General features: G+C 43.3%; 1 protein-coding gene across 1 annotated transcript in view; it reads left to right on the top strand.

Annotated features, from left to right (window-relative positions):
- Positions 1-12,468, top strand: part of Slc5a1 (solute carrier family 5 member 1) — an 80,186-nt gene extending 67,718 nt beyond the window's left edge. The window contains exons 11-15 of the mRNA XM_006972898.4: positions 669-819; positions 3,292-3,460; positions 5,103-5,318; positions 8,580-8,688; positions 10,583-12,468. Of these exons, the coding sequence (XP_006972960.1) occupies positions 669-819; positions 3,292-3,460; positions 5,103-5,318; positions 8,580-8,688; positions 10,583-10,806 (869 nt within the window). The 3' untranslated portion in view covers positions 10,807-12,468. The remainder of the gene's footprint in view (positions 1-668; positions 820-3,291; positions 3,461-5,102; positions 5,319-8,579; positions 8,689-10,582) is intronic.
- The last annotated feature ends 359 nt before the right edge of the window (positions 12,469-12,827 follow it).

The following is a 12,827-nucleotide window of genomic DNA, read 5'->3' as shown; positions in this document are numbered from 1 at the left end:
GAGGGCAAGCAGGCAAAGAGCAAGAGCTTCCTTCTTCCAAGTCCTTATATAATAGGCTGCCACCAGAAGGTGTGGCCCAGATTACAGGTGGATCTTCCCACCTTAAAAGATCCAGATTAAAGGTGGATCTTTCCACTTCAAATTATTTAATTAAGAAAATCCCCCACAGTTGTACTCAGGGGTTTTAGTTGATTCCAGATGTGGTTAAGCTGACAACCAAGAGCAGCCATCACACTCTGTATGCTACAGCTTTGCCAGATGTGATTTGCTCATTTCTCTAGGCTTCATGGATGTCTTCTCATTCTCTTTTCAATCTAGTGTAGACATCCTTCTGCTGTATCATGACTCTTTTTGGTGAGAGTCCTTATGAAAGTCTCCTTGGTTGGAAATACCTGCCACTGCCATGACCACCACACTCATCACCATCATCATCATCATCACCATTTAGTTGAAAAGTCTCTAATGTTTATCTTGTCTCTAAATCATTATCTGCTGTGGTCTTAGAATTTGAAGCTACAGTCCAGTTCTTAAAACCCCTATTCTTCCCAGAGAGATGAATTTGAGGACATAGGCACAATTTCTGAAGGCAAACAAACCTTGGGTACTGCTGCACAAGAAACAGAGGTTGGGGTGACGGATGTGTCACTCAGAACCTCTCTCTCTTCCAGGACTTCGAGGCCTGATGTTGTCAGTGATGATGGCTTCACTCATGAGCTCCCTGACCTCCATCTTCAATAGTGCCAGCACCCTCTTCACCATGGACATCTACACCAAGATCCGGAAGGGAGCATCCGAGAAGGAGCTCATGATCGCAGGAAGGTAAATGCGGCTTCCTCCACTCTGCCATGTACCAGGGAAGCTGAAAAGATCACAAAAAATTCTACCCACCGTAGTTCAGTTAGGCAAGATTGGCGGATACTTGGTATAATCGGAGTTGTCTCTGTGGCCAGTTATAGTTACCCTTCACTGGCACTTTCTTTTTATTTTCTGTGGTAATGGGGCATTGAAGTCAGGGCTTTGTACACTCTGGGCGAGCACTGTACCCCAGAGCTAGACCCCAGCCCTGGCATTTCATTTTACATTTGAAAACAATTAAGCAGTGTCCCACTGGAGTTAGAAGATGTAAGAAATCAACTTCTTTATCTCAGGCTGCTAATGAGGGTTACTAGGATGAAGTTATCTGTGTCTTAACTAGGCCTGGGCTGGGCAGAGCCAGGCCTGTGACTGCAGATGGTTAAGTCCCTCCACAGAGCTCTCAATATACTCTGTGAAGTACAAAGCACCAGCTCTGTGCACATATACTTTAATAAATGACACTGGGATCAAACTTGGTGCTTTGCATGGACCAGGCAAATGCTCTCCCACTGAGCTGCATCCCCATTCCTTGTTTTTTGAGAAAATAAGGATCCCTATCCCCACAAAAGAGTATCTGACCAGCAGAGCGTCTACTACTTTGCACTCTACTGAGCAGCACCGAGACCTCACTTGTTTGTTTGTTTGTTTGTTTGTTTTCTTAGAAGGTACCTACTGGAAAGAAAACCAGTTTGTTGACTTGTACAGTTCTAGATCTCCTGGTCCTATGATTGCATTAAATCTCACATTTTTTTTTTTTTTGTGCATCCAATAACTACTAGCTTTGGGTTTGCTCAAATTAAACAAGCTCACAGTGGCATGAAGCAACTGTATGGTTTGTAAGAGCAATCCAGGACCCAGATAAGGGAGAGATGAGCATGGCTCAGTGTAGCAGGCGAAGGTTTGGTGGAGGGAGATTTTTGGAGTCAAAAAGGCAGGTAGGTTTTGGGTAAATAGTGGGTGGTATAGGAAGGCTGTTCCAGAGGGAGACCTAGGTGGAAACATTACTCGTTTGCTTTAAATACGCACAGGGTAAGGAAACTCTAGTCTTCTTTATAATTAAACCAAGTGCACAAGAAATAAGAGTGTGTAAGAGAATCTCCCATAGTTTTCCAACATGAAGTAAACAAGAAGAGAGCTAGAAAGACCTGGCTACTTCCTGACTAGACTGTTCCCTTAAAATCTTTCCCTGGCTAATTCTTTAACTTTGTTAAGACTTTGTAAGAAAGAAGAAAAAGAAGATGATATTTTAAAAATTTTATTTAATTTAAAAAGTTTTAATTTTAGAGCTGAGTGTGGTGACACCCGCCTTTGATCCCAGCACTTGGGAGTCAGAGGCAGGTGGATCTCTGTGAGTTCGAGGTCAGGCTGGTCTACAGAGAGAGTTCCAGGACAGCCAGGACTGTTACACAGAGAAAACCTGTCTCAAAAAATTAAAGAAAGAGAGGAAGAGAGAGAGAAGGGAAGGAAGGAAGAAAATTTTATTTTTTAAATTTAAGTTTTAAATTTTTTAAAAATTTTAAATTTGCTGGGCAGTGGTGGCACATGCCTTTAATCCCAGCACTCGGGAGGCAGAGCCAGGCAGATCTCTTTGAGTTTGAGGCCAGCCTGGGCTACCAAGTGAGTTCCAAGAAAGGTGCAAAGCTACACAGAGAAACCCTGTCTTGAAAAACCAAAAAAAAAATTAAATTAAAATTAAATTTTCTATTGTGAGATGATTTTCTCTCATTAATCTTCACCCAATCTTTTATTCTCCGTTTTCAGCTGGAGAACTTGAGACTTGGAGGGAGATTAAGTAGCTTGTTTCATGCAGGAACAATGAGAATCTGAATCCATGATTACCTTGCTCCCGAGTCTGTAACATTGTACCTGCCTTTGACTCTTCTCAAAGTGGGATTTTTGTGCATTAGATCACTGGGCCTAGCTGCCTTTTGAAAGTCAAATGTGTCTCAGTTATTCATAGACACAGATGACTTTCAGTTAAACAGAATAAGGAAGAAAGAAGCCTCCAGAATGAATTTGCTTCACTGTGGTAATATGAAATATGTATATATTTATATAATATGTGTATGCATATATATTTGCTGGTAACACCTACATATAGGTATGTGCATATGTGTTTATATATTATTGGTATATATTTATCATGTAGAACACTGATATGCTAACATGTGTGTATGTGTTTATCTATTATTGATATATATTTATCATGTAGAACACTGATATGCTAGCATGTGCATATGTGTTTCTATATTACTAGTATATCTTTATCATGTATAACACTGATATGCTAGCATGTGCATATGTGTTTCTATATTACTGGTATATATTTATCATGTAGAACACTGATATGCTAGCATGTGCGTATGTGTTTCTATATTACTGGTATATATTTATCATGTAGAATACTGATACACTCTTGTGGGGCTTTGATTTCAGGTTGTTCATCCTCGTTCTGATTGGCATCAGCATCGCCTGGGTTCCTATTGTGCAGTCTGCTCAAAGTGGACAGCTCTTTGATTATATCCAGTCTATCACCAGTTACTTGGGGCCACCCATTGCAGCTGTCTTCCTGCTCGCTGTTTTCTGCAAGAGAGTCAATGAACCAGTAGGTATCACTCTAGCAGCTCCAGGAAAGCCCGTGTGCTGCAGCAGTCACAGGGCTTTGCATATTCTCTGTGAGAAGGATTCTGTATTCCAGAGATCTCAAACAGAAGTGGATGTACAGTTATAGCTTTGACTGGGTATGCCTCAAGAAACCCTGAGGTCCCCCGAGAACTGGCATGAACCCTCAGGAGTTAGTATCAGATCCGCCCTTGTCCTCGCTACAAAGTCTCAACTAATAGTGTATGTTTTCCATCCAACCTTTTTTCCTTCATTTAGGCACTTAGTTTTATTTTCTTTGAATTAGTCTCTGAAATACTTGTGCTTACATTGCCTTCCAGAAAACTAACTTTAAAACACATGGGAGGAATAAATAGAACAGGGGCGTCTCCTATGGGGTAGTGGGGGGCATAGACTATGACAAGAGAGCTTCCCCTGCCTCGTTCTTTGACAAGGTGAGTCGTGTGGTGTCACATGAGGTATGAGCTAGAGATGAGGGCCACACTATACTTTGCACACTCATAGGGCTTCTCTCCAGCGTGGATTCACTGGTGCACGGTTTACCATACTTGTTACACATATAAGGTTTCCCCACTATGGATTCTTATATGAATATGTATAAGCTACAAGTGAAGGCTTCCCACAGTCCTCATGCCCATGAGGGAGATCTCCACTCTGAAGTCTCTGGCAGACAGTAAGGCAGGAGGGCAGACAGGAGTCTTTTCCACATTCATGGAGTAAGCTTTCTCTGCTGTATGAATTCTTTGGTGCACGGTAAGACTTTTGCACACTCTTTGCACACATATGGCTTCTCATCAGTATGGCATCACTGTTTCTATCCATCCAATCTTTGCAATTCTGACCTGACTATGTGGCTCCCACTAGGAAGTCTTGTTTGTAGTCCCTGGGTGAACGACACCAGAGGATGTTCTAGTACAAGTTACCTATGATGTGAACTTGCCTTTTTAGTCAGGATCTTCAGGGCCCAGTGAGGGACAAAGTCCTTGTGCTCAAGAAGTTCATCTGTGAAACTGTAAGAGAGATGACAAATGAGCCATGAAACATGGGACAAAGTGTAAGTAGGCAGGGATTCAAAAAGGGCCATGTCAACAGACACCAAAACTCTAAGCAGGGACGGCTGCTTGGAGGGCATAGGGCAGAAAGGATTTAAAGTCAAGAAGAAAGAGGGCATTCAAGATGGAGCTCACAACCTTGGCCAATGTGGAAATGAAAGCATAAGGAGTTTAACCTGTCCAGAGATGGAGTTTGTGTGTATGAAGAATGGGAGACACAGCTGAGAAACCAGGGTAGGAACAGCAGCATCAAAACCCAGGTCAGTGAGTCTGAGTCCACTAACCTGGGGGAGGGTGCTACCAAGTTTACAGTACAATAGAAATGAGACCTGAGATGGATGTGCTCTTCAGTCATCCACCCACATGAGAAGAGTTGGAAAAGGTGGCTGCTACCCATGTGTCAGGCTAATTACCAGTTCTGTCCAGAACCTGAATTTCAGTGCCTTGGCCTCGGATGGCCGGGAGGAACCTTTTCTCCTCTGTTTCTTCATCTCTGTCTTCTGCTCCTTAGGAAAATGAGAATGTCATTGCTTTCTTGTTTCAGCACCATTAACCCAGGGTTTTCCTTTGCAGGGAGCCTTCTGGGGACTGATTCTAGGCTTTTTGGTTGGAATTTCCCGTATGATTACCGAGTTTGCCTATGGAACTGGGAGCTGCATGGAGCCCAGCAACTGCCCCACGATCATCTGTGGAGTCCACTATTTGTACTTCGCCATCATCCTCTTCTCTGTCTCTATTATCACCATCCTGATCGTCTCCTTCCTCACCAAGCCCATTCCCGACGTGCACGTGAGTATCCGTTTGAGCTAACCCCACCCTGTGCCACATCCCTCTGAGCAGCTCACACTCTGCGTGACTGAAATAGTTCCAGCTTATCATTGGTTTCATGTAGAAGCATTCAGGATGGGAAACATGGAATGCTTGCTGTATCAACACTGTCTGGTGCAAATCCTCAAAGCCCAGACTTCAGTCTAGGGGGCTGTTCTGTAGACTCGGCTTCCTGAGTAACAGATACAAAGTGAAGAGAGGTCCCTCGACAGGCAACATAATACTCTAGACTAGAAGTCCATGTCCAAAATAAGAAGTTGTATTTCTTGTGAAAGTTCCATGGCCAAATCATCCAGAAGTCCCAGTAGGGACATGCCTAATTACAAAAATTACCCACTCAGGGGAACCACTTAAACTATGGTTTACTTTTTGACTATTTTCTAAATGAGACATCTTTAACAATATGTTTTATTCTGTTTTCTGCCACTTTAATTGAATGCCACAGACTAGGTGGATTATAAATAATATTAGAAACAATATTTATAGTTATACTATTATAAATAACATTTATAATATCACAGATAATAGAAGTTTATGTCTCTCACCATGTAGATACTGGAAATTCAAGGTTGAGAGGCTTTGTATGGTGGGGTTTCTTGCAGAACAATAACGTGGTAGCTGGTGTCTTGACAGAAGCTGCATGTGAGAGAGAGGAAGAAAGGATAGGGGCCAAACTTCATCTTTTTGTTTTTAATCAGGAAGGTTCTCCCAGCATAACAGTATTAAGAGGTAATTGGATTACTTACCTCCAAAGATTATCTAAAGAAAACCCCACTCTTGATATTGTCAAACTGGCAATTGCCTTCCAATATTTGTTTTGGACATTCAAACCACAATGCACTGCCAATGCCCACCCATTTCAAGCCTTCAGAAAACATAAAACACTTCTTTAGCTGCATATGCTGCCATTGGATTAAAGTTATTTCATAGCTTTAGCACTACAAAGAAGGATAATCAATAATGAACCCATTTTATTACAGTCAAAATAGTCTCATGACCCAACACATACAACATTCTGTTGTTCCCAGGTTTGCAAGGGAACAGAGCTAAAAACAAACAAACAAACAAACAAACAAACAAACAAACAAAAAAGCCAATGTAGCATTTATCTATAGGAAAAGGGTCGTATGAACACTTTACTCCAGCACACACAAATACAAGCACCCGTGGAATCCCTAAGAGACCTTTAATCTCCCTGTCAGATGATCGAGATCTGAGACAACCTTATTGTAAAATAGAATCCACGTTTATAGCTGCAGATTCACCAGCTCGTCCTTTGCCAGCTCTGTGGTAGGGATCTTTACATTGTAGCAACCATTTTGCTATATCTCAGTCTGCAGAAGTATTGAAGCCTCAAACCTATTTAGCTCTGAGCTTCCTTGTGAAGTAGAGAAAGCAAGACACTCACCAAAAAGCATGATTGGGATAGACATTTGGCATTGGTTCTCACAGGATTTTGCAAATTCCTACCTCACATTCCGAGGTGTATCAGTAGAAAATGGCCCTGCTGTATCCTGTGTTGATATGGCTCATGTTTACAGTTTTTATTTCCATAATGTGGCAGTGTTCAATAATAAGATCTTACAATGCTGGTTCAGAAAAATGACTTCTTGTCCTGTTTCTGAGAAGCAGTGCTGAGAGGACAAATTCCTTTATCAGGAGAAAAGTGATTCATCCACACAACAAACATGTATGTTTCAGGCAGTCTCTTCTCAGGAGGTTTTTAATTTTAAAAACTCCATTTTATTTATATATTTCATGCATGGGGGGCATCTGCATGCCCCAGTGCACACATGAAGGTCAGAGGATAACTTGTGTGAGGTGGTTGTCTGCTGCTACTCAGTGGATCCTCAGGATTGAACTCGAGTCTAAAGGCTTGGCTGTACACAACTTTATTCATGGAGCTATCTCACTGGCCCAGTTTTTTACAATTATTGTATTTTTATTTCACTTTGCCTTTTACTTTGTTTAATTTTTTGTTTTATTACTATTAGTATTATTTTACTCCTTTGGTACTTGCATATGTGAATATTCTGAATTTTGGTCGTTTACACTGTCCATTACCATCTGCCATCCCATGTCTGTCCTGAAACCTTTCTTTCCGACAAGCCCCCTCTTAACTTCGCATCTTATCTTCTGACTCACGGAGTTTAGTGAAGGCTGCTTGCTTGAGCATGAGTGGGCGTCATACAGAACATGGGAACTTATCACTGGCTTCACCCCTGAAGAAAGGGACACTTCCTCTCCAGCATTCTTTAGTTGTCCACAGTCCCTCACATGGGGTGGGGTCTCATGAGTGCCTTCCCCATGCACGAGGAAGGGGAGACAGGCCGCATCATCTTGTGCAGGTCCCTGCTGCAGTGAGTTCCTGAGGACAGTGGTGTGTCACGTCCAGAAGACACTGTTCACAACACTCCTCCCCATCTGGTCTCTTACCTTCTTTTTGTCCTCTCTCTGTGATTCTTCCTGAGCCTCGGAGGTGAAGATGCAGATGTGTCATTTAGGGATGACTTGAGGCAGTCTCTTAGCCTCTCTCTCTATTATGATATATATATATATATATATATGTTAATATATATGTTAACATATATATATATATTAATTGGGATGTCGATGGGACAGTGATCCATGTTTTCTTGGTATGGAAAGGCCATATGCTTTTCCTTTCTTGATGTGTACTTCCCCCCTCCCCCAAATTCTTGGCCTATTTAGATCTTTCTGGTGTTGTTCAAATCTTAAATGGTCTTATAATAAAAAAACCTGGTACCACATATTGGGGTGAAAGCTGAAAGATTAGAGAGACAAAGGAACAAGCCACCTCTTACCTCTAGGACGCCTCAGCCTGTACAGCTTTCCTCAGCAGAAAGATTTTACTTCCTGTCTCCTCACGCCTTATATACCTTTCCCATATAATTTCCTGTCTCAACTTTCCTAGTGCTAGGATTAAAGGTGTGTGACTCCCAAGTATTGGGATTAAAGGTGTGTGCCACCACTGCCTGGCTCTGTTTCTCTCCTAGACTGAGTCAATCTCATGTAGTTCAGGGTGGCTTTGAACTCACAGAGTTCACTGCCTCCCGAATGCTAGGATTAAAGGTATGTGCCATCACTACCTGGCTTCTATGTTTAATCTAGTGGCTTGTTCTGTCCTCTGATCTTCAGGCAAATTATCAGGGTACACAATATGTCACCACACTCTGGTGATCTGCTTTGCTTTCTCCACAGCTGTACCGTCTGTGTTGGAGCCTACGCAACAGCAAAGAAGAACGTATTGACCTGGATGCAGAAGATGATGAGCACATTCAAGAGGAACCTAAGGATACAATTGAAATAGGTGTGTTCCTAAGCCATTTATTGAAGTCTTTAGCAAATGCCTTCATCACTGCTTATGTCCTTGAGGACTGGGGGAGGGCAGGGTGAAAGACAGGTATGCATTTGTGGAAGTTCACCAAATAGGTGAAGGTGAGGAAGAAATGCTTTCAGCTGCCTCACTCCCCATAATTTGCAGAACTCGTTGAATCAGTGAACAAAGAATAATTTGTTCTTGATTTGGAGCATAGTTGGTGTGGCAGAGTTAGGGCTTTACTGACATCCTATGGCCTGAGACAGAGACATGTGCAAAGCTATGTTGACTTCTCATGACAACGGGGGTATGGACCAGAGGCTCTTGGCATCTTATGTCTTTCCACTTTAGATTAGGAAATCCAATTTCTCTGGATGCTTAAGATGATGCTTAGTGTCCATAGACTTATCCTTTGTGATTTTTTGTTTTCAGTTCTGGGGATCAAGCCTTACTTAGGTTTAGCACATTGCGAGGAGAGCACTCTGTCCCTGAGCTACCGACTCTAGCCCCAGGCTTACCCTTTGAATTAAGGCTCTCTTCAGCTTTAGTGTCGCAACCTTTTCTCTATGTGGAAGAGATGTATACATGGGAACGCGTGTGTATGGTGTGCAGAAGACGTCTGGGGAAGTGAGGCGCTCAGGCTCATGCACTGATCGGGTGCTGAAGTGGAAGGCCTGTCAGTCCTGCAGGACAGCACTAGATGAAGCAGAAAGAGTTACGAATCTGGCATCAGAAGCAGAGATTCTTAGCTACGGGCCCACTAGATGTCTACCTCACTATGGCCTAGAGACCATTTGCCCTCATCACCTCACTTTAGAGTTCTGATGCACGTATGCACTTCATCACTAAAGCTCTTTTTCAATAAGTGTGTGAGTTAGGAATGGTGGCACATACCCATCATCCAGTCTGGCTACAGACTGAGACTGCGTTCCGACCCCCAACAAAGCAAAGCAAAACCTAACGGTCTGCTTATAAAAACCAGGACGTGCCAATCAGTAGTCTCTCAACGGTAGAGTGGATCTCACAGCTGGTGACTGGCAGAGCTGGCATATGAAACTCTGTCTGTCTGTCTCCAGTGCCACACCTGACCTCTGCGGAGGGGATCTGTTCCTTTGCCGGCATCCTCTTCGGGTGTCAGCACCACTCGGATGGTTTGATCTAGCGGTGTTAACGTGCATCAGCATGCAAGCCCAACAAGTACTGACTGTTGTTGTTCTGCATCAGGACCTGTGCGGAGTAGTCCTTGCCCTCCAGATGGGTCTGTTGTGAAACCTTAGACTAGGCAAGTGCAGCCAACTCTCTGTGTCAGGCCAGCCTCACTGCCATGCAGTGACGAAGCAAACAGATACAAGCTCTGTGTTTCCGAGGTGGGTTTACCACGTTCTCCCTAAGTCGGCTGTCCATCTCATAGTTAGCATGTCCCTCTCATAATCTATTATCTGACTATTCCAAATCAAAACACATTTTTATTGGTCCTGGAAGAGATAAGACTCAGACTAGTTGATCATGAGAAGGCAGAATCCAATTCAACACTCTCAGGCTTTGAACATTGCATTCAATTTCCATTCCTGAAAACAAGAGAACTGGGATGCTTCTATAGAATGGTAAATGCTTTGTGGTATCCCATCTTCCCTGGAAACCCTTTCTAGGCCCTTTAGCCCAGTGGTTCTCAACATGTTGGTCATGACCCCTTTGGGGGTCAAATGACCCTTTCACAGGGGTTGCCCAAAACCATCTGCATATCAGATATTTACATTACAATTCACAACAGTAGCAAAAATGCAGTTATGAAGTAGCAACTAAAATAAAGGGTCACAGCATTCTGAAGGCTGAGAACCACTGCTTTAGGCTTTGTATCCAATAATCCCTTTATGTCTTTCTGCAGACACAGAAGCTCCCCAAAAGAAGAAAGGATGCTTTAGGAGGGCATATGACCTGTTCTGTGGGCTGGACCAGGAAAAAGGACCCAAGATGACTAAGGAAGAGGAGGCAGCCATGAAGCTGAAGATGACCGACACTTCTGAGAAGCCCCTGTGGAGGACGGTGGTGAACATCAACGGCATCATCCTGCTGGCCGTGGCCGTCTTTTGCTACGCCTACTTTGCTTGAATCCCGCCTCCTGTTGTGGACTCGGCAAGTCTGGATCTGTCATTTCCTCTTAGACCGTTCTGTGGTGCTAAGGGGAAACCGGCCAGTTGTACATTTTACCCATTGGGATAAGATATGTATATATGTGATTTTAGGCTTGCTGGAGGAAAATAATTATGTTGCTGTGAATTTTTGCATTTGAAGCTAGTGGGGCACACTTCCCTGTTTCTGCTAGAGCTTTAGAGGAGGGAGAAAATGACTCAGATCTAGGAAAAGTCCGACTTGGACACAGAAACCTGTGTGCCCTCATACTACCCTGCTTCAGTACATCCAGCCTGTAATTATTGTTTATAATCCTTCAATACCATTTTTTAAAATTGTAGTCTGGTTCCTGTCACTTTCCTACCTAACCCTCCTCCTCCTCCTCCTTTTCCTCTTCCTCCTCCTCCAGCTTTTTTTTTTTTTAATCTTTTCCCCTGTCATCACATACCTCTACATTTTTTTCTAGTAAAAAGAAAATCAATTTGACAAATGAATGAATGCCCAGAAGCTGAGGATAAGGACCTGGTCCTAGGAATTTGTTCTTTAAAGTGGTGGTCTCAAGGGGACAGTATTTATTTGAAGTGCAGGGACTCACACCAGTTGGGGGTGCAGACAGTCTTAGGTACTGGGAATTTTCTGGTCTTTAAAGAAATGCTCAGTGTGTGTCTCCTATGTTTGTTACTCACCTTGGTGTTTACTGAGCCTAAAATGTCTTAGCCACTCAGGGATGCTCATTGACTCCATGATTTTTATGGCATTTATCGACAGGTGCTCCCTGGTCCTTGCTTAGTTTATATTTTATTATTTTTATGGCCACACAAAGTATACCTATGGTGTCTATTATGGAGAAGAATGCCTCATGGTGCTGATATTGACATGAAGTATGGACTGAGAAGTTGACACTTCATGATAGGACAGAGCAAATGCCCCTGCAGGGCACACACTACCCTAGTACAGCATACCTTCCCAGGAATCACTGACATAATTAGCCCGAGCTCCTCTTTCCCATGTCTTCCCATGGCCACCAAGCTGCCTTCTAAGGCGTCCTGATTGGTGACCATGGCCTGACTAGGCTAGGGCAGATGGCCCGAGTTCTGGATGGCAGTGCTTGGTGGCTTTAGCTGGAAGAAAATGTTTATGTTGAGCTAGTTTTCCATGGGAAAAAATCATTTTCATTTAACTTATAATTAATGAATTAATTAAAATTATACTTGCAAAATCTCAATTATATTGTACTATGATCCCTTTGAAGCTAGGAAATCAGCATGTGATTGTAGAATAATAGTTTCATTTAGCTAGCTTAGGGAAGAGCTGAGTGGAGACTGGGCGTGGAAGAGCCTCCAAGAGAAGTGGACGGCTTCTTGTTAGAGAAGAAAGGAAAGCTGGAGAGGTGATGGAGATCCTCTTGTTCCCGTGCAGCCAGGCTGAGAAGATGGGGAGCGGGGAATTCCTCATGGCCGGCACTGCGCAGAGTGCTGTCTTGGGTGGGCTTCGTGGCAGGCAGGTTGTGAGTGGAGAGAGGGGAGGAACGGAAGCTTGCGGTGGGAAGGGCACCGTAAACTCCCTAGATTGCTTGGGTTTTAGTTCTTGGCATTGGCCAATGATTTACTGTATATATTGTAATAAATTATTTTGTCTGAACTGTGTGTTTTCCTTTATGAACGATGGAAAATCTTGGTGCTTATGGGATTTCCTGTGGTGTAGAGAAGACACTTTGAAAAGGGGGTGGGAGTCACATGCACGTAACCATGTAGATGCTGTATTAAGTTGTACTATAGTCCCATTGGTTAAAGGGCATTTATTTATTTATTTATTTATTTATTGGTTTTTCGAGACAGGGTTTCTCTGTGTAGCTTTGAGCCTTTCCTGGAACTCATTCCGTAGCTCAAGCTGGCCTTGAATTTACAGAGACCCACCTGGCTCTGCCTCCTGAGTGCTGGGATTAAAGGTGTGCGCTGCTGCTGCTGCTGCTGCCGCCGCCGCCGCCGCCGCCGCCGCCA

This window comes from Peromyscus maniculatus, chromosome 10 (genome assembly GCF_049852395.1).
Source record: "Peromyscus maniculatus bairdii isolate BWxNUB_F1_BW_parent chromosome 10, HU_Pman_BW_mat_3.1, whole genome shotgun sequence".
In the NCBI taxonomy this organism is placed as follows: domain Eukaryota; kingdom Metazoa; phylum Chordata; class Mammalia; order Rodentia; family Cricetidae; genus Peromyscus; species Peromyscus maniculatus.
The sequence above is the reverse complement of the archived record's forward strand: the minus strand, read 5'-3'. Positions and strand labels throughout refer to the sequence as shown.